General features: G+C 34.6%; 1 protein-coding gene across 4 annotated transcripts in view; it reads left to right on the top strand.

Annotated features, from left to right (window-relative positions):
• Nucleotides 1-19,762, top strand: part of TTC21B (tetratricopeptide repeat domain 21B) — a 66,091-nt gene extending 46,329 nt beyond the window's left edge. For 2 of the 4 annotated variants that reach the window (XM_039855230.1, XM_039855229.1), the window contains 8 exons: nt 763-844; nt 4,792-4,942; nt 5,143-5,304; nt 6,759-6,954; nt 10,600-10,824; nt 14,225-14,345; nt 17,946-18,013; nt 19,225-19,652. In XM_039855230.1, coding sequence (XP_039711164.1) covers nt 763-844; nt 4,792-4,942; nt 5,143-5,304; nt 6,759-6,954; nt 10,600-10,824; nt 14,225-14,345; nt 17,946-18,013; nt 19,225-19,302 — 1,083 coding nt within the window. In that variant the 3' untranslated portion in view covers nt 19,303-19,652. Of the gene's footprint in view, nt 1-762; nt 845-4,791; nt 4,943-5,142; nt 5,305-6,758; nt 6,955-9,760; nt 10,555-10,599; nt 10,825-14,224; nt 14,346-17,945; nt 18,014-19,224 lie in introns of those variants that run through there. The other 2 variants (XM_039855231.1, XM_039855232.1) reach the window with 2 other exon arrangements.
• The last annotated feature ends 844 nt before the right edge of the window (nt 19,763-20,606 follow it).

Raw genomic sequence — 20,606 nt, 5'->3', positions numbered from 1 at the left:
GCATAGATGACAGTTTGTGGGGTTAATTGAAAGTTATTATTATAACTAAAAAGAAATATAAAAAGTCTCCCTTTTAAAACATGTAATAAAGGATGTGGTTCCATAGTGTAGCAGTTAGCACGTCTGCTTTACACGCAGAAGGTCCTGGGTTCACGCCCCAGTGGAGTCACATAGTCCGTGATCTGTAGGCATGCCACGCTGAGCAAGCCCAATGTCTGATCTCAGAAGCTAAGCAGGGTCAGGCCTGGTTAGTACTTGGATGAGAGACCACCTAGGAAGACCAAGTTCTGTAGGCATAAATAATAATAATAAATGGGGAAAAAAAACAAAAAACATAAGAATATCTCAGTAGGTCTTGCTTATTTTAAATTCCTTTAAAATATTTAGGATTTAAGAATGTTTTGTTTAAATCATCTTATCATTTTAGCCAAGCCCAGTGAGGCATCTTTCTATGGTAGCACATGGAGTATACAACTCTCTTCAAATTTTTGTTTTTAAAATAACCACTTGAAACATATTTTCTGCTAAAAATACAGTTTTGTGAACAGAGCAATCTGTTTCACATCCTTCATTATCTTCTGTTACACTGAGCTCAGTGCTAATCTGCTGAAGGTATACTTGAATTTTAAATGGCTCCTTTTTATAAAACCATGCCCTCCTCGTGTTTTTCATAAGCATTTTCATAATACTAAATCTTGATAGGAGGAATATTCTTTGTAAAGTATATGGCAATATTTTTAGAACCAACTTTTATCTTTGTAGATGATGGCAGATCTCATGTTCAGAAAACAGGACTATGAACAAGCAGTGTTTCATTTACAACAGCTTTTAGAACGCAAGCCAGGTAAATATTCACTGATTATATTTTTCTAATGCAATCAACTGCATTTCTCTTCTTTTTGGTGGTTAGGCTCCTTAGGAAAACCCCAACCCTGAGTGAATCCAATACCTGCCCTTGAGCAGCTGAAATGGCTATAAGGAAAATACAATACTGTTGACTGTCTCACTTTAAATTATGACCACAGACCCCAAATGGGCCCTCAGACGCTGCCTAGCAATCTTACTGTATTTCTCCAATGAATACACTCCAGCTACTTTTTACACTTTCTCCTCTCCCCTTCAAACCTCCAACTCCCTTCCCCTCTTCCTTATCCTCAGCTAAAAACCTTGCCTCCTATCTCTCTAATATGAGGAAGGGAAGGTCTCCATCCTCCCGTCACTGTCTGCCCTCTCCCCAGCCATTGTCTTCCATAGGTCTGTGATTGCATCTGCAGCCAGCTTCTCCCAGTGGCACTGGACACCACTCCTCACTCCCCAAAAGTCTTTACTCCTGCAGTTCTCTCTTTCTCTCCTGTGTCATCATTTCTTTTTTCCCAATCAGCAGACAAACATACTGCGATATCTCAACTCTAAGTATTTAATAAATAAAAACTAACTCTTAACTCTCCAATTACTCTTCCCTTCCAATTACTACTCCTTTCCTCCATTTTCCTTTACAGCAAATTTCCTCTGAAAGAATTTCTGTATGTGCTGTCTGTATCCTCCACTCCTGAGCCCCAGTGCAGCTACTCCTGCAGGGTGGACAGTGATGATCTCCACACTGCCAGATCCAGTGTTTAATTCTCAGTTCTCAGCTTACTTGGCCTGTTATTACATTTAGCACATTTCGTCCCCTCTCCATCATGAAAGATTGTCTTCACTTGTCTTCTAGGATGGTAGGCTTACCTGGTTTTTCTTCTCCCAGCTATCTACTCTCTTTTACTCCCCTTTGCTAGATCTGTCTTCCCTTTATGACCTTTAATCTGAATGTTTCAGACCTCAGTTCTCAAACCTTTTATCTTTTTTTTAACACATTCACCCCCACCCCCGCCAGGTGACATTATCCAGGCCCATGGCTTTATGTAACATGTAAATGCTAATATCTCCCAACTGTATATCTGCAGTCCTGACTCATATATACCACTGCCTGTTTGCATTCCCACTCAGCCCTTTAGGAGGCTCTCCAGTGTAACATGTCCAGAATAGAATACTTGATCTTCCCCTTCCCTCCAAATCTGCTCCTCTGTTTCTCATGTCAGTAAATGGCATTGTCATTTAACATGTACTCAGTCCCTAGACTGTACAATTTCCTTTATCTCATCTTTCTCTCATACACCACACCCGTTCTGTCAGCAAATCCCTGCTAGCTCTGCCTTTAAAAATATTTCTAGAATCTCATCACTTTTTACCACCTCTACTGCTACCACCTTGGTCTCAGCCATCATTATCTCTGACGTAGTTTATTGCAACATTCTCATAACTCATCTCTGTTTTCTCTTCCTTGCCTCCAGATAATTTAGAAATGCTTCCAGCTAAAAGTAGCAACCCCTCCCCCCAAATTCTAGTGGCCTAAATAATTATGGCTTTCATTTTTTTTTCTTATGTAAAAAATTTAAAAGTAGATTATGCAAGGAATGTATTGAGGTTCCATTATCATCAGGAAACCTGAATTCTTCTTTTTCTTCTACCATCACGAGCCTAACTTCTAAGTATCAGCTCATGGTCCAAGACGGCTACTGCAGCTCTAGTTATTAATGTCCTGGGATCTCCATGAGGTAGGTAGGGGTGGAGGTAGGCTAAAGGGCATGCCTCCCCAGCGAACCATCATTTTTTTTTCTTTAAAAAACGCTTTCTAGAAGCACCTCCATGGCTGCAAAAGAGAGTGAGAAGTACCATCTTTTTAGCTAAACACAGTGCTGCATGGAACAAAATCAGGATTCTGATAATGAAAGAGATAGGGATAGTGGATGTAGGCAACAGCTCAAACAGAGTGGTGCCTTAAGACTTTTCAGTTGCTCTTCTCTCTTCCTGGAATATGCTCCTCCCAAATATTCATGTGGCGGCTGATCCATTTCATTCACTGTTTTTCTCCATTGATTCCTCTTTGGAGAGTGCCCTTCCCTAGCCATCCTGTATCGAAAACACCTTTTAGTATGCTCCATTCCTCGTTCTTTTTTTTTTTTTTTTAATATAACCCTTGTAAATAAAACAAAACAAAAATTATAAATAATAAAACATAAGCATCAAATTGCCAGGAACTTTGTCTTCATTGCTGTGTTTCCAGGAATTAGAATAGTATCTGGCAAGTAGGTGCTCAATAAATATTGGATGGAAAGAAGAGTGGGTGGAGAAAAGGAAAGGAAGTAGGAAGGGAAGGAGATAAGAGAAAGGTAAAAAAGGGAAGATGGAAACAGTAGTGTGTGTTGCTTACATGTATTACTGAAAAGAGTTTGAAATCTCAGAGGAAGTTCTAGAGCTGTCATTGAACTCTCTCCTAAACCCTAATTCCTTCGTCTCAGGATGATGCCACGTGCAGTCGGAGCTGCCTCGTTAGGGCAGCGTGAACAAAGAAATGGCTCTGCATCAAGTAGGATAACTCAAAGAATCAGATATACTCTACATGCTGTATTTACTGATGCTTTTAAAAAAACTTTGACTTTAAAGAATAACACTTTCTACTTATAAATAAAATACACCTGATTAGGGCAAAGATTGAAAGCAAAAAGTCCTGTTTTCATGGTAACATCAACATTTTAGTTTCTTATTATTTTTATTACCTTTTTAAATTTCCTCCCACCTTTGGACCACTTTAGGGCATGTTTTGTTTCTCACCCTGTCTGTCCCAGCTTATACTCAGGTATTGTTTAAAAGAATGCTATTAATTATTTTATGATCTCACTTCTTCTTCTTACTCTGAGACCAAAATATGGGCCTATCTTCCTACTTCTGTTGCCCAAACCTTACTCTTACTTCTTTAAGCCTAAGTCATTTTTTTTTCTGCCATTTCTACCTTGGGTTCTAGACTCTATTTTGCTCCTTCTCCTTCTCTGAATTGCCATTTAAGGGGCTGTATATAATATTTTCATTCGATCTATCTCAAGCTGTTCCTATATTGCAGCATATCCCTCTAAGCAAATTATCCAACGTGGTTTCTTTAAAAAACAGCCGTCTTCCCTTCTGAATATTTTTAAGCCATCGATGGCAGTATTGCCCCACATGTAAGATATGAAGAAACCCTCATCTGTCATGTGAATTTTGTCTCACCCAGGTTACTTGGCATTAGCATTTTTTCCAAAGAGATAATAGTAAAATTGGCTTGATAGACTGGCTCTTTGGACTGTTTATAAACAGATATAAAATGAATTATTTATAAATTTAGTATAAGGAACTCGTACTCCAGAAATGACACGCAACCACACTTCCAAGTCTTTGAGTCCTATGCTAACTGGTCAGCTACTGATTTTAGTATGTTAGGTACTTGCACATAATAAAGAAAGACTGGAGTAAGATTTCTGATTGCCCACCCCAAACATTATAATCAAAATGTACTATTCTCAGCTTCTTATTTGCCGCAGTAAATGGAAGAGGAGGTCTCAGAGATAGACTTGTCCTGTGCAGTCAAATCAATCTCCCTGAATTTTGTAGTTAGAGTTTAAATTATCCACTGTTTCTAGAAGATTTTAGTTCTAGGAACAATTGAAAAGTAAGCTACATTTTTATATTTGCCTATCTAGAACCTTCTCTCATTGTGATCAGACCAACCGAACCTTTATCATTTGATAGATGATCCACAAATCTATCATTTGATAGATTGTCCAGTCTCTTTAGGGACATATAACTCCTAAGGTATTCCTCTGCTTATATTTAAGTTGTATTTCATTTGAAGTAAACTATACTTCAATGAAGTGGGCTTATAACCATCAAAACAAAAGATATAAAATGTTGTCTATAGCTGAAATATTCTGTTTCTAGATAATTATATGACGTTGTCTCGTCTAATTGATTTCCTAAGAAGATGTGGAAAACTTGAGGATGTTCCAAGATTTTTCTTAATGGCTGAGAAATGTAACTCCAGAGCAAAATTGGAGCCAGGATATCAGTACTGTAAAGGACTATATCTTTGGTAAATCCCTTACAAATAAATCCTTCATAAGGTTTTTTTCTCATCATGGATAAAGTATAATAAGCTTTTCTTTGTTTTAAAAAACATCTACATTTTAAAACATGTTAATAATTTTACTTACCAAACAGATTATACATAACAAAAATTTGTAGTCAGTGATTGAAATTAGTGATTTTTTTTTTGTTTATACATCTAACAAGGTATACTGGAGAACCAAATGATGCCCTTCGACATTTTAATAAAGCTCGGAAAGATAGTGACTGGGGCCAAAATTCCCTTTATAATATGATAGAAATCTGTTTGAATCCAGATAATGAAACTGTTGGAGGTGAAGTATTTGAAAATCTGGATGGAGACCTGGGGTAAGTAGTATTTGACTAATTACACTTTTAAAAAAAAACACTTGTTGAGGATAACAAAACAAGGATACCTTATAGAAGAGAACTAAATTCTAGGATAACGCTAATGAAAGGTCAGATGAAAAAAATCATAACTAGAATACCTGTTCTCTAAAACAAGCATGAAACACATTTAGGAAGTTTCCTAAATCAGAAAAAACACATTATGAGGACACTCCCATAATTCCTCTGTAGAAAGTAGGATACATTGAAGAATTTGATTACTTTGGCAAAAATTATTCACACAATAATAGTAACTCCTTAACAAATGGTAGTTATATGCCATACACTGTGCTATATACTTCCCATGCATCATCTTATTTATTCCCTATAACAGTATTGTGAAATAAGCTCAGACTTAACTTGTCTAATGTGATAGAGTTAGTAAATGGTGGGAGCAAGATTTGGACTGAATTTTACCTTCCTTCAAAGCTCCTGCTCTTAGCCACTGTGGTACAAATCTGGTAAGTGATTATATTTCTATCCAATTGTGTTTGTTGCTTGTCCTCTCTTTAAATTGGTCACAGTACAGTGTGTGTGTGTGTGTGTGTGTGTGTGTGTATGTGCGTGTGTATATGTGCGTGTGTATATATATACATATATACACACATACACACACATACACACACATATACATACATACATACATATATATAGATGTATGTTTAAAAAAATAAGAAAAATGCTAGCACATATTTAAGTTGTCATTGCACTTGAAATTTACAACCTTTTGACAGATATATAATTTCAGAGCATCTGATAGGCAGCTAAGTGAGGAAAGTAAATTATACTTTATATGTCTGACAAACTTAGATTCAAATCTCAGGTTTATCATTTATTAGCTATGTGACCTTTGGCAAATCACTTCACCTGTTTGAGCCTTAGTTTTCTCATATATAAAATATATTCAACAGAGATTAACTGAAATAATCCAGTGCTTGGCATGTAGTGGGTACCTCAACAATATTAGTTACTTTTTGCTCCCTCGTTTCATTTCTTTCATTTTCTGAGTGACTACACCGCTTGATATTTGTATGATTTTACTTATTCTGAATTCTAGTTTTACATTGGCTGAAATGAACATTCTTACCACATGTGCATATTGTCCAAATTTTGTCTTCAGTCTCGAGTGAATAAATGTTTAATGGTGTTTTCTTAAGGCTATATTAATTTTGTTTTTAAAAAGCATAACCTTTGTATTAGAAGAGAATGAGTGGCAGTCTTAACTTTGTATTAGAAGAGAATGTGCTTAACTTTGTATTAGAAGAGAATAAGTGGCAGTCTTCAAAAGGATTACTTTTAAATTGGTGACAGAAAAAGAAACCTACACAGAAACCTACCCTAGAGCTCATTCTAATCTCAATGAATTTTACTTCATGAGTAATAGAAATAAGAGATTTATTTTTAATTGTATACAGTAATTCAACTGAGAAGCAAGAGTCTGTGCAATTAGCAGTGAGAACAGCAGAAAAACTCCTTAAAGAACTAAAACCCCAGACTGTTCAGGGTCACGTTCAACTTCGTGTAATGGAAAACTATTGCCTAATGGCCACCAAACAGAAGTCTAATGTTGAGCAAGCATTGAATACCTTCACCGAAATAGCAACATCAGAGGTTAGTAAATTTTCAGCTTCATATATTATCTTTCCGTGGTAGTACAGAGATATGTATTTTGATTAGTTGTTTGTTTCCTGAATATTAACATAATTACTTAACTACTATTAAACATTAGATATATAGTTTGGCATAGTTTTACACAATGTACTTTGTTTCCAGGGAGATACTGTTACTGCTTTGATGTATTATTGATATATTTGTCACTATTAGAATGGCAAATTATAAATAAAAGAAATTCTTCAAAAGGGCATAAATTCTCAAGGGAATGGCTTTATCCTCTGGAGAAGATCTGTGTTGTAGATGTAGCCTAAGTTTACTTACTAAGGGGAAATAAACACCTAGCTACCTTCTTAGCTCACCTTTTTGCTTATGTGAATTTGAAATTTTTCCAGCTCTAAAGCTAAGTGAGATCAATACTGACAACTTACAATTCAGTTATGTAAGTAACTGAAAAAGTTTAGCAACAAAAATGGCCCCCTGCAATTTATCGTTATTATTACTATATGAAAGGCTTTCCCTTCACCCCACTTGGCTCCACCTCCCTTTTTACTCTCGTATTCTGTTTTCACTTCCCTCACACAGTGCCACATTTCAATTACTTGATGTTAAGGAAGGAATTCTAGGCACCCACCCCATCAGCAGTTGGCAATAGCTAGTTCTGAGCATACTCATTAGCCTTCATATTCTTCTACTCATCAATGTTGTAAGCTACTGAAAACTCATAATTTTGTGTCTCTCAGAGGATTTATAGACTTTTGCTGTGTTTTCTTGTGATGCAGAGGTCATAGTGGTAGCAATAAACTACCTAAAACCCCCTACTATGTCCCCTTCCCTGTGTCTCCTAGGACCCTGGAGGTACTTTGGGAAACCTACAACTCCCATTGCCATTTGGGTAAAAGTATCCTATATGGTGCTCTATTATCACTGTAAGCCACTCTTAGAACAAAACAGCAAGGTAGCATTGACAGCAAAACATCTTGGAGCAAGCCTTCTGCTGACATTGAAGTAATGTTCTCAGGGGTTGTGCTCAGTTGAATTGGCTATGTAGCAGCAGCTGGATAACAGTAGCTGACTAAACGGAGACCAGAACCAGGTCTGTCATGTAAGTCTAAGAAAATCTATAAGAACATGATAAAGCACCATTTCAAGTAAGGTGTCATAGCTACCAAATTTTCTCTTTCTATCATGTAACTAAAGAGAGTTTAAATCATGTTACTAAATTATGTAACTAAGTTTAAATCATGTAACTAAAGAGAGTTTAAATTTTGAGGTTTGAGAGAGAACACCAACAGCAGTGACATCACAGCTGTTTCCTAGAAAGAATATGTCACTTTTTGTGTTCGTGAGACTGCATTATTTCATTATATTTTTAACATTCTTACATATGTGATTGTTAATATACTAACATCTGTTTAGTGATTATCCAAAGATTAATATATGAACTGAAGTTTCATAAACAAATTTTATCTTGCATTTTTTTCATTTAACTCATAGGCTGCATATATTAAATATGGTAAATATTCATTAAGTAGCCAGTGGGTGCTAAGCATAGTGGAAATCACAAAGATAAACCAGATGTAGCCCATTTCTTCAAGTTTCTAATAATCCAAGGAAGATGAGACAAGCATACTGACTGTAGTACAAAACAAAATTTATGACAATTCTGTCTTAGAGTTAGCAAATAAAAATGCTGTAGGCAACACTATAAGGAGAGTTGGGAGACCCATTTGTGGAGAAAGTGTGTTTAAAGAAGAACCACATGAATTGCATTTTCACAGGCAGAGATAGGGAAAGTGCATTCTATGTGAAGTGGAAAATAGGAACAAAGGCAGGAGGCGGGGAAGCATAAGGTATATTCACAGCACCATGCAGCATTCAGATTGATTGAAAAAGAGGGATGTGACAGGAAGTCATAGGAGGAAATGGTGGAAAATACATTAAACTCGAGAGTTTTTTCACCTGCTTTTATCCTATCACCTTGAACCATAAAAGTATGTTGTTTATAATATAGCTATATTGTCCTTTGAGATCTAAAGTTGTAGCTTAGAATGACTGAGTGTGAGAGAAGCTGTCTGAATGCTTTAGGATGTCTGTACCAGAAAACACATTGTTAGTCTAATGCTGGGGTTAGAACTCAGGTTTGCAGTTTTAGAAACCTTCAGTTCACTCAGGAGTGATCCATCTGTGAGGAATTGTTTCATTCTAATCAAACTTGAGGTATATAGTTTTAAAATCAGAGAACTTATTTTTAAATGTGTAGTGTGGGATATTTTTAAATGTGTAGTGTGGGTTATTTTTAGTATGTGAACAGGTCTGGACATTTTTACAGGACCCTTCTTTTAGGCTTTCCTGGGACCTAGCTGACAGATACATGGCCGGTCTCTATTTTCTTTCCTCTCTAGCCCACCTAAGATAAGGGTGGAGCTCAGTGAACATGTCTTCAGAATTTGCTACCAATTGGTTGGATCTAGCACTCAAATAAAACCTTTTTTGCCATTCCTTAATGAAAAAAATTACATATTGGAAGTTTAGTGATAAATATAAAGTTGGAACCAAGGAAATTTTATATTCTTAAAAGTTGTTTTCATCCAGCACTAATGAGTCACCCGTCTCAAATCCAGGGTTATTTCTCACTTCTAATCATGATCAGTTTGGACAGTGAACATTTTACCACTCTGCTATCCTTTTGTTCCTTATTAATTACTCAAACTTTCTATCTTACAGTGCACCTTTATTCTAGTCATGATACTATAATTTCTAAATCACAGTTTCTCTCATCTTTTATTTGTATTTTAAACTGAAGGCTTCTTCTTTATGAAAGCATCACAAGCCCTCTGCTGAAATTTAAGAAGCACCCTAGCTTTATCAGGGACATACTCATTATTGCTTAGGTAAGTTGGTTTCCTGGAGCGATCACTAATGCCCTCCATTTTATGCTAGTTCTTATTAGCTCGTTGGTTTCAGAGAGTGACATATTCTGACTTTGAACTCTGTCTAAAAGGACATCGTGGTTTATAGACACTGTCAAGAAGCTACAGACTCCAAATCTAAAAGCATATTTTAATACAAATGTATTTCATATAATTTTCAATTATATGATTAATTAATTGCATACCCATATTTATAACATTTCATTGGATGAACTTTTTTAGAAGAGGCTTTTGAATAAAATGAAAATAAAAAGAGAGAAAAAGGGCAATAGAGTCATTATAGATAAAGAATATCACTGCAGGTAAGTCGTCCTGTTTGTTATTCCTGTTTTATGGATGAAAGAGCAAAAGATCCAAAATGTTAAATTTGAAACACAATGTTCTATTAGGATTACACTGAAAAAGAATTTTGTTTATTTTTTCTGTTTCTATACAAAACCAAAACAGCCAGTCAATCCCATTAAAGACTGAGTCACCCTAATTGTCTGGAATTGTGTGGTGATTCATGGCAGCTTGAGTTTACTTGATGTTTTAAATAATGACAATGTCTGTTTTAAATAATGACAGATACCTGAATGGAGCCAGAAATAAAATCCACAGGCCAGTTCTTATATTAAGTAGCACTTGCTACTTTCTATGAGTTTTCCTTTTAAACATTGGCCATCTATTCACGTTTGTGAATCTAGGGGTCTCAAGTTTTGTTTTCTTACAGAAGGATCATATTCCAGCACTTTTGGGAATGGCAACAGCTTACATGATCTTGAAACAGACTCCAAGAGCCAGAAACCAGCTTAAACGGATTGCAAAAATGAACTGGAATCCTATCGATGCTGAGGACTTTGAGAGGAGTTGGCTGCTACTTGCTGATATTTATATTCAGTCAGCAAAGTACGACATGGCAGAAGAACTGTTAAAACGGTGCCTGCGTCATAATAGGGTAGGTGATTGCAGAGTAAAAATTGTTAACCATTGTATAAGCATTCTATAATAGGTTATTATAGAGTGTTGGTTCATTTCTAAGGATTCCTGTGTGTTTTGAAAATTAAATGTTTATTCTTACCACAATCAGGAACTAAACATTAACATTAATAAGCCATTTACCCTTGAAAATAAAAAAAAGATTTATGCAGTTTCAAGTTTCAGCTGTGGTATGCCCTACTTACAGAAAGTGTTTTTGGAATGTCAAGCGTTTGCTTGTGATTACCCATATCATCTCAGAACTAATGAAAATTGCAGAATAACATTAATTGCGGACGTCTGTCCCTCTATTAAGACACACTCGATGAATTTACTGCAGCTGCATGCCATTTCCACATTGTTAGAATCCACTGTGCATAATCTATTTTGTGGGAAAAAGTCTTTTCGGCATTTAATTTGATTTGTGTAATAAAAAGTCCTTATCTTTAGGTATAAATTGAAAATCTTTAAGTCCTTAAAATTATTTAAGGCTCTTTACTAACAGTGCATTTTGGTGTTAAATCACATAAAAAGGATGTTTTATTAAAACATTTTTTAAGTTTAAAATTCATTACTATTTGTTGAGAAATAATTGTATGCAACTTAGAAACTTGGGGATCTCTAGCTTTATAGATTCATATCAGTTACTTCAAATCTTAATCACAGAAAATTGATGTTTTATGAGCAAATTAGATTACAAAATGCATCATTTGTTTATTAAAGAGATCATCTGATACTATTAAGTTACTTTCCTAGGAACTTTAAAAACCTAAATCATAACATCAAGCCATTTATCAATTTACAGTTTATAGATCTAATTTTAAGTTAAATTGGCCCTGAAAAACAGAGTACTCATTAATAGACTTTGGAAAATCAAAATTGCAAATCAGCTGACCCTTCTATGCCAAGTGTAGGATTAAGCAAGATGGCATGGGAATTAAGGTTTCAATGCAGATGGAATTTCAATTTGCCAGAACTCTGACAGCAATACATTGCATGTTTGAACATGATGGCTACTTTAGAAGCATTAGCCCTGCCGATTAGGCTTGTCAATATTAGAAGCATAAGATTCAGGAACTAGAACTTAGAAACTTTGAATTATGTAATTAAAAAATGGAGATCATCCACATCTGGGACAGGAAATGTACAAGATGACACTAGACCATCTTGTCATACCAGATGGCAAGGAAGCTATCAAAGATGATTAGGGTCACATTAAGGGCTCAGGAGCCAACTTGAAGACACTCCCACTAGCCAAAGTTGAAACACTTTAAATATCATCAAAAATAAGAAGCGCAGTGAATTGAAACACACTAAATATGTTTAAATCTATGATTTTCCAAATATCCAAGAGAGAAAATAAACCTAATTGGTCACTACTGAAATATGCTAATGAACTATTTCTAAAACAGACAAGAAAAGTAAAGAATTAAGCATTTATCCTTCCTTTTCTTTGTGAGCTATACTACTAGGTAACAAAATAGTGGAAAAGGAGACATTTCTCATTATAGATGTTTTCCTGCTAATAAATGAAAAAGGTATGATAGAATATCACCATTTTCAACCCTGATGAGTTAATGAATAGGTATAATATCACAAAAAGAGAATCAGATATTATGTGCCTCCTGATCATAGAACACGGTATCTATGACAGGGCTGGACTGAGATGAAACAAGTGAAACGTTCACTTTGGGTCCAAAATTTAAAAGGGCACTTAAAATCTCAGTAATTATCATCGTCAGTCGGTGCTGCTATAACAAAGTACCACAGACTGGGTAGCTTTTAAACAATAGAAATTTATTGCTCACAATTCCAGAGGCTCGAAGTCAAGTCAGGGTGCGCCAGCATGGCTGGTTTCTGGCGAGGGCCCCTTCCAGGCTGCAGACTGCCAGCTTCTCATCGTATCCTCACACGGTGCAATAAAGAGGGTGCAAGAACTCTCTGAGGTCCCTTGTATAAGGGCACTAATCCTGCTCATGAGAGCTATACCCTCATGACCTAATTTCCTCCCAAAGACTTCCCCTCCTAATACCATCTCATTGGAGGTTAAGATTTGTTTCAACATATGAATTTGGAGGGGACACAAACATTCAGTTCATTGTAGTAATCAAGATAAATAATAATTTAATGCAATGTTTTTTTAAAGCAAATATCAAAATGTTAAATAGATAGGATCTGACAGGGTTGTGCTGAGCTATATTGAAGCCTGAAGCAAAAGGGAAATTGTGTGTCCCGATATCAGTGTTTGTATGTTTCAATGGGTGATGGTTTTAATGAAAGTATTATTGACATTTTCTTGCATATTAAGGTCAAGAAAATAAAATTGTAATAAATTTTGGGATATGAATAAAATATTCAAACTTAAAATAATATGTTTTAATATATCCACTTGTTAATTCTTCAGTTTTTAATAGTTAATTTAACATTTTAGAAAAAAATTAGCAATTATAATGTACCTAAAAATGTACACATAGGGTTTCACTTTTCCCTTTTGCCTCAGGCTTCAACACGGCTTGTCAGGGCACTGTTCTATTAGGATTTTTCACCTTTCTCCCCCAAAATCAAAATCAAATCCAACCCTCTAGGTCTAATTACAATTTCCAAGAAATATCAATGACGTAGGAATATATCACAATAAGGACTACGAGGATGCCTTCAACTCAGTCTGGGCTGTAAGAAGCTCTAGGACAAATGTTGTTTCTGCTACATTTAGTTACAAGAAAAGGGAGAGGTAGAGAGGGAAGTACTAAATCAAAAGAAAATTGAGAGATGTTTTAACGAGTCACAATGTGTGGGCGTTATTTGGATCCTCGTCCTAACAAACAAACAAAAAATTATATCAAGACCGTTTGACATTTGAATAGTAACTGGATATTTGGTCATGTCAAGGAGTTGTATTTAGGTGTGACAGATTGTGGTTATGTTTAAAGAAAGTCTTTATTTTCTTAAGAAGTGTACTAAAATATTTATGGGTAGAATGATACAATATTTGAGTATTTTTATCTGATAATACAGAAGGACGAATGTGTAGGGTAGAGGTGTAATAGTATTATGAGTTAATTGTTGAAGATATGGGTTCATAGTGTTTATTATTATCATTTCTATATTTGTATATGTTGAAATTATTTGTAATAAAAAGTACATGTATATGTGTAAAATGTAAATGCCCTTGCCTCTGCAGGTTTAGGGTGGGGTCTTGGGATTGGAATCTTAATTATTAAGTCCCTTAAGTGATTTGATTCCATAGCCAAGGTTGAAAATCATTGTTTTATGTGCCATTTAAATGAATTAATGTGGTTGACCTCTGTAGTCATAAGTACCCCATAAAATCTTAGTGCTGTCGAGTTTAATCCATTCATACATCTTCCATTTTTCTCCAGTCTTGCTGCAAAGCTTATGAATATATGGGGTACATTATGGAAAAAGAACAAGCGTATACAGATGCTGCCCTAAACTATGAGATGGCATGGAAACATGGCAATCAGACAAATCCATCAGTAGGTGAGTTTAACTTGATTTTCATAGGAAACTTGGGTTTTATTTGTAAATCTTTATTGAAATGCATTTGACTTTCTTTTGAAGAACAAAATACACATTAAGAGCCAACTTCTTTTCTCAGTCCTTCTGAAAAATAAATTATGTATTCATAATAGATTATTAGCTGCTAATAGTTAAGTGTAATTTCCTGATATTCAAGCTTGTCCTCAGTCACCTTAGAGGACATCTAATCTAATTGTATTTATTTATTTATTTATTTATTTAATTTATTTATTTTATGGTGACATTGGTTAACAAAATCCAATAAGTTTCAGCTGTACACTTTAACAATAAGGCATATATATATTTACACTGTGTTCACCTCCCATAGTTAGATTTCTTTCTGTCACCACATATTTGACCCCCTTTACCCTGTCTACCTACCTTACCCCTCCCCCTTCTCCCTACTCTCTGGTAACCACTAGTCTGTAGTCCATGTCGATGAGTCTCTGTTTGTTTGGAGGACATCTAATCTAATTCTGCCCCTTTCTCTCCATCTACCCTCGGCTATTTCCAAAATTATAATCCTGTGCTGAAAAGCGTTCCATTGTCAAGGAAGTTAGAAATACATTGCATTAAATCAAGTTCTACAGGGTTCTTTACTGCAGAACTCCCCAAGCCTTTAAACACTAAAGTATATTGTGGTAGATGTCACAGATGGGACATATTTCCCACAATAATTTGACGATGAAGCATTTGTTCACTTGAGCACCTAGAAACATAATCTCGTTCCAGTGGTAGGCTATTAGTTTGAAGATTGCTAGTCTCCAGCTACTCTAACAGATATGAGTGGCATCTGAAATACATATAATGGCCCTCTAATTCCAAACTTCTGTCATGTCTCCTAAGCGTTTCTCTTCAAGCCATCCTCACTTACCTGTCCATTCTTACATAAACCTGCTTCTGAGGTCTTTTACCTTTCTTATTGCTGTCTCCTGAAAACTCTAAAATAGTGAGAGAGAGAGAGAGAGCGAGAAAGTGAAGGAGAGCGAGGGGGAGGGAGTGGGGAAAGAGGGGTCGACAGAGAGAGAGAAAGAAATGTGAAGAGATTAGATTCCATGGCCAGTTAGTTTGGAAAAGGGTCTTTTATTTGTCCATGTCTCTCCTGACTGTTGCACCAGAAATGAACAAGTTCCTAAGTATGATTTTTAAGAACTAAATGTATTTATAACTAAGGTATTTTTTTAAATTAGGCATTTAGTAGTTGTTAATTCAGCCTTAGATGACATCTGTCTTTTTAGCAGCCACATCGCAGTATGGAATCATTTAATTTGCATTCAGATAGGTCATCTTTACACTAAGGGCTATCAATTCAGGACTTCCCCTACCTTATATTTTTATAGTGTCATTTATTTTACTAGACTTGTGTAGAACAGAGGAACCTACATTTGTTGATAGTATTTTTCCTTCTCAGGTGTTGTGCATCTTACAGAATAAAGTCAGTTTATAAAATGAGAATTCCATAAAATCCTTAAAATATTTAAAGTTTTGATGTTTTATTCCACAGAGGAATACATTTATAAGCTAAATTATTTAAATATTTTATTTCTTGAGAGACTTCAGCAAATATAGAGATTCCAACTCACTAGTTATTTCATTGTGTCATCTGTGTATTTTATAGACGATTTCATCAGTTCTTCTGTGTTCTTCTTAAGTAAGCATTTCTCTGAGGTTCTCAATTAATTCTTTAGTTTCTTTCTTAACATTATCATTGCATCCAACACCCTAAACCTGCCTTGCCATGTTAATATCGCATTTCATTTTTGCACTTGTCAGGCTATCATTAATATGATTGTGTTTTTTCCATAAGATTTAGCCTTGAGTATTGTCATAATGAAAGTGTTCCCCTCCTCTCTCTCTGATTACATCAGGATGAATTCTTATTAGTTTGGCAGGTATAATGCAGCTGCAGTGCACATGTTCTTTGCCATTTCAAGCCCTTTATTTCCTCTATAAAATGTTTTGAACAAGATGATCTATCAAGTTTCTACCACCATTAAAATTCTGTGCTTCTAATTTAGTGTTTTCACAGGAAAAAAATGGCTAACATTTGCATGGTACACTAAAATTTTTAAAAGCATTTCACAATGAGTATTTCATTTGATCTTTAAAATTATACTAAAAGAGAAAAGAGTCATTATCCCCATTTTTAGATGAGGAAACTTGAAATCAACAGCTCAGATGACTTTCCTAATGTCTCAAAGCTAGTTAGAAAGCCAGAAACCAAAACCTAAATCTACAGGGTTTTTGGCTCTAGTTTTCATATAAAGTATGTTTGGCATGACATCTTAAATTGTTTTCCTTTTTAAATGTCATGAACTCTACTATTAATCCTTTTTAAAATTTCTTCGTAATGATATCAAGTTTTCCTCTCTGAGACTTACTGTTTTCATCTAGGATTATTCTATATGTGTGTGTGTGTATCAAATACTATGAATTTCAGATAATTCTTATTTCTTACATTTTACTACCAGATGACTAGACTACATTAGCCAATTATCTTTTTCAAACATTTGTTTGAAATTCTAAAAATTCGTTTGGTACTTTGATTAGAGCCTAAGAGCAGCATTCATATTTCTCTTCTTCATATTTCAAAGTGGTAAAGTGAAATATCTAACTAATTAATTACATATTATTTTACATCATGTTATATTATTTTATTGCATACACTGCCACCATTACTTTTTTTGTCTTCCCCTTATTTTGCTTACTTTTATAGCATTCTTACAGGAAAACAACAGTCATTTAGGTATGTCTTAACACTTTCTAAATGTTCACTATTCAAAACGTGACATTTCAATATTAGTAATTGTGATCATTGTTACTCATCATTGATGTGGAATATCTGATGACTAATCCACTCTATTCTGGGCCACTCTCCCATCTGCTCTGCCCTCTCACCGTGTTCTCTAGGTCCATTTGGTTCCTGTGTGTCTTTTACATGTACAGTTCCCTCTGCCTGAAAGTGTTCTTGCTTCTCTCCTTCCTGGCCTAGGTTATATACCTCATCCTTCCGACTTCAAACATTACCTGACACCTACCTCCTCCCCAGTCAGGTTTCTTATGATAGCTCACTTGGCTTGTATCTTTATTTCACAGCATTTATCTCAGTTTTGAAATTATTTATTTACATAATTACTTAAACAATGTACATTTTTTCCTAATAGGATATAAACCTTGTGACTGTAGGAGCCGGTTTGCTTGATGTGTTAAGTGCTAAATAAATCTATACTGTATAAATGAATAGCTGTTATCATCTCCTGCCCTATTACGAATTTTACTATAATCTGTAAGTTACAAAACCACATCTATGGGATGACAGTCTTCTTACCCAATAGTATATTCACTGTGGTCCTTTTTTCCTACTTCATTTTCTTTCCTACCTGTTCTCCTTTCATGTCACTCCACCTTCTATTAATCTCATCACTTCTGTCATAGTATAGTCACCAGCTTCTGTTAAGAGTTCTCTAATAAGTGAGCAAAAGGAGGAGGCAAAAAAAGAGGTAATAGTAGCAGTGTGCTCTATAAATAGTTCTATACCATTATGGTTTTTTGTCTTAACAGGGTACAAACTGGCATTTAATTACTTAAAAGCAAAAAGATATGTGGATGCAATTGACGTATGTCACCAGGTAACATTTAAATTTAAATTTCTTAAAAGTTTTCAGATGCACAATTTCCTATGTCTAGTTAATCTTAAGATGTATGTGAATAGAGGTAGAGGATGTAGTATTTTACTTAAATGACTTATCAGTTACACCTGGAGAGATGGTCAGTTTTCAAAGTTTAGAAAATTATAAAGTTTACTTAAATCAAACATATGTTTTTAGTTGGACCTCAAATAATAAAATGTTTGTATCCATTTAAAGACAGTCTAGAGGAGAAACATGTTAAATAAAACATAGTCTTTCTATCAGAAGATATTTGAGCATTGTTATAGATTCTCCAGATCATTGTTCTGAATAAACATTCTCGTGAATGTATCCAAGTCTGGTTTTAGAAAATTCATATTTATAAATTAGACATGAAAAGTATTTCTGTAATTTAGAAGTCATTTGATTACCTTTGTGTAACTGGTTTCCTACTAAATGATCCCTTACTAAAATGACAAACATTTTAAGTTTCAGGTTGAGACTGTAGTTTCTTTATGTATACATTGTCCCATTGATATTCCATATAAGGCATTATATTAAACACTGTTAGCTCCAAGAAAAACTCCTTAGAAAAGAGTTGTGTAGTGTGCCTTATTCCAAATAGCTGTTTCAGCATCTTTATAGCAAATTCTTGGCCTCAGTGATTGCTATTGATTACTGAATCTCTCTGTAAGCCAGTATTTCACACTGAAGTAAGGTTATACATGAGAATCATTTGTGGAGTTTTGGTTTTTCTTTTTTAATAAATATCTCCCTACTCCTAGACTCAGTAGTCCTACAAATTTGTGTTTCAGAATCACTCCACATAAATGTGATGTGTGTTCCTAGTTAAAAATAATTCTAAGGGATTATTAAATATCATGCATACATAACTAAATTTAATAAAATGCTTTAAATCATTGAACATACTTGTTTTCTGCAACTGCCCTATTAAGGAAGTAATTCTATATGATGTGTTTTCTACATGTAGTATTCATATTCTACTGTTTTCATCTAATTACTATTGATATGAATGAGTCGTTGTATCTCAGATGCTACTTTTAAAATTTGTGGTTATGTTTACAGAATCAATACAATAAAATCTCAACTGTAATGCTCATTTCTAGCAAGTTTTGTAGTCCTCTAGTTCTTGTAAATAATTACAAGTTCTTGTGCTTCTTTTGATTTGTTTTTTTTCTTTGTTTTTGCAGGTTCTTGAAGCACATCCAACTTATCCAAAAATCAGAAAAGATATACTTGATAAGGCCCGCACATCTTTAAGACCTTGAAAATTATTTTAACTTAGTTTGTCGGTTAAGTGGGAAATGAATCTGAGTTCTTCCAATTCAAAATAGGTTCGAGCTAATACTTTGTAATAGAAACATACTTTCTTTCTCCAGCAGAGGCTGCTGTTGTGTATAAAGAGAAATGCTATGTCAAATAGATGTTTTCTGATGGAGAGGGTCAATGAGAGCTGGATTATTTAATTGACTCTCGATTACATGCAAATTTGGTGTCTCTATGGTAGAGATTATAACCCATTTATATAAAGACTATTTTGTTAAAATCTAAGTAATTAAACATCCTATATCTTTTTTCTAAGGAATATGAGTTGTTTATTTTAGGAAATAAAATGCAATTGTTCTCAAAAATTTTTGTAACATTTGTTGTTTCAAGGATTTGAATAAATTTTCTTGTAAATAATTTATGAAAAAGAAAAAATATTTTAATAAAAATTTTAGAACTGTGCAGTGTGTATTCCTCTTGGAACTCAGAAAACATGGTACGTTTTGCAAAATTAGGGTGAGCTTGCCAGGCAGTCTGCAGTGTTAATGAGTAGTATTGCAGAAAATGTGAATTTCCTAGAAGAATATTTTTGGAAAAATATAAAGCGTGAGTTCTCCTTACTTTTATTGAAATCATTCTTTCTGCTCTCACTGCCAATATGATCTTAAGAATAATCAGTACTGGAAATCGGTTTAAATAGGTAAACCTTGATAGCAATATTTAACCTTAGCCCAAAGACTAGTCCCTTTGGTGTAATTTCAGAAACTGTAACATCTGGTGAGAAAGGTCGCAAATATTTTTAATGAGCAGATACTCACAAAGCACACTGTGAAAGCACTGCTTACCTTACTATGCTTAACACCACTCTAGCAAAGCAGTTCTCACCCTTTTATGATAAGTGTAACCTAATCTTAGTAAACCAAATTCTTAGCATTTTTTGAAAAATGTGTTGTCTACATCTTTTTCAATTGTCTTTAAAAATACAGTAAATATGATCTTCGATTTCATTTGCATTTTTAGTAAACAGCACTTTTAAAAGTCACTTGCTGCTTTTCTTTAAATGTCTGTTTATTTCTTTTGAGCTACATTCTCTTGTTTCTGATCACTTCTCCAATTTTCCAGTTTTTTTTTTTAATTCCAATGATATAAAGTTCTAATCATTCTTTTTACCTACCTTTTGTTTCTGGCATTTCGTGAAAATGTTTAATAAGAGCATTTCTGAAATATTTCATATCTGTTAAAACACTTTCACATGTCATTACCTTTGATCCTCACAACCCTATAATATAGCTATTATCCTTGTTTG

Source organism: Pteropus medius, unplaced genomic scaffold, assembly GCF_902729225.1.
Source record: "Pteropus medius unplaced genomic scaffold, Ma_sr-lr_union100, whole genome shotgun sequence".
NCBI lineage: Eukaryota > Metazoa > Chordata > Mammalia > Chiroptera > Pteropodidae > Pteropus > Pteropus medius.
The sequence above is the reverse complement of the archived record's forward strand: the minus strand, read 5'-3'. Positions and strand labels throughout refer to the sequence as shown.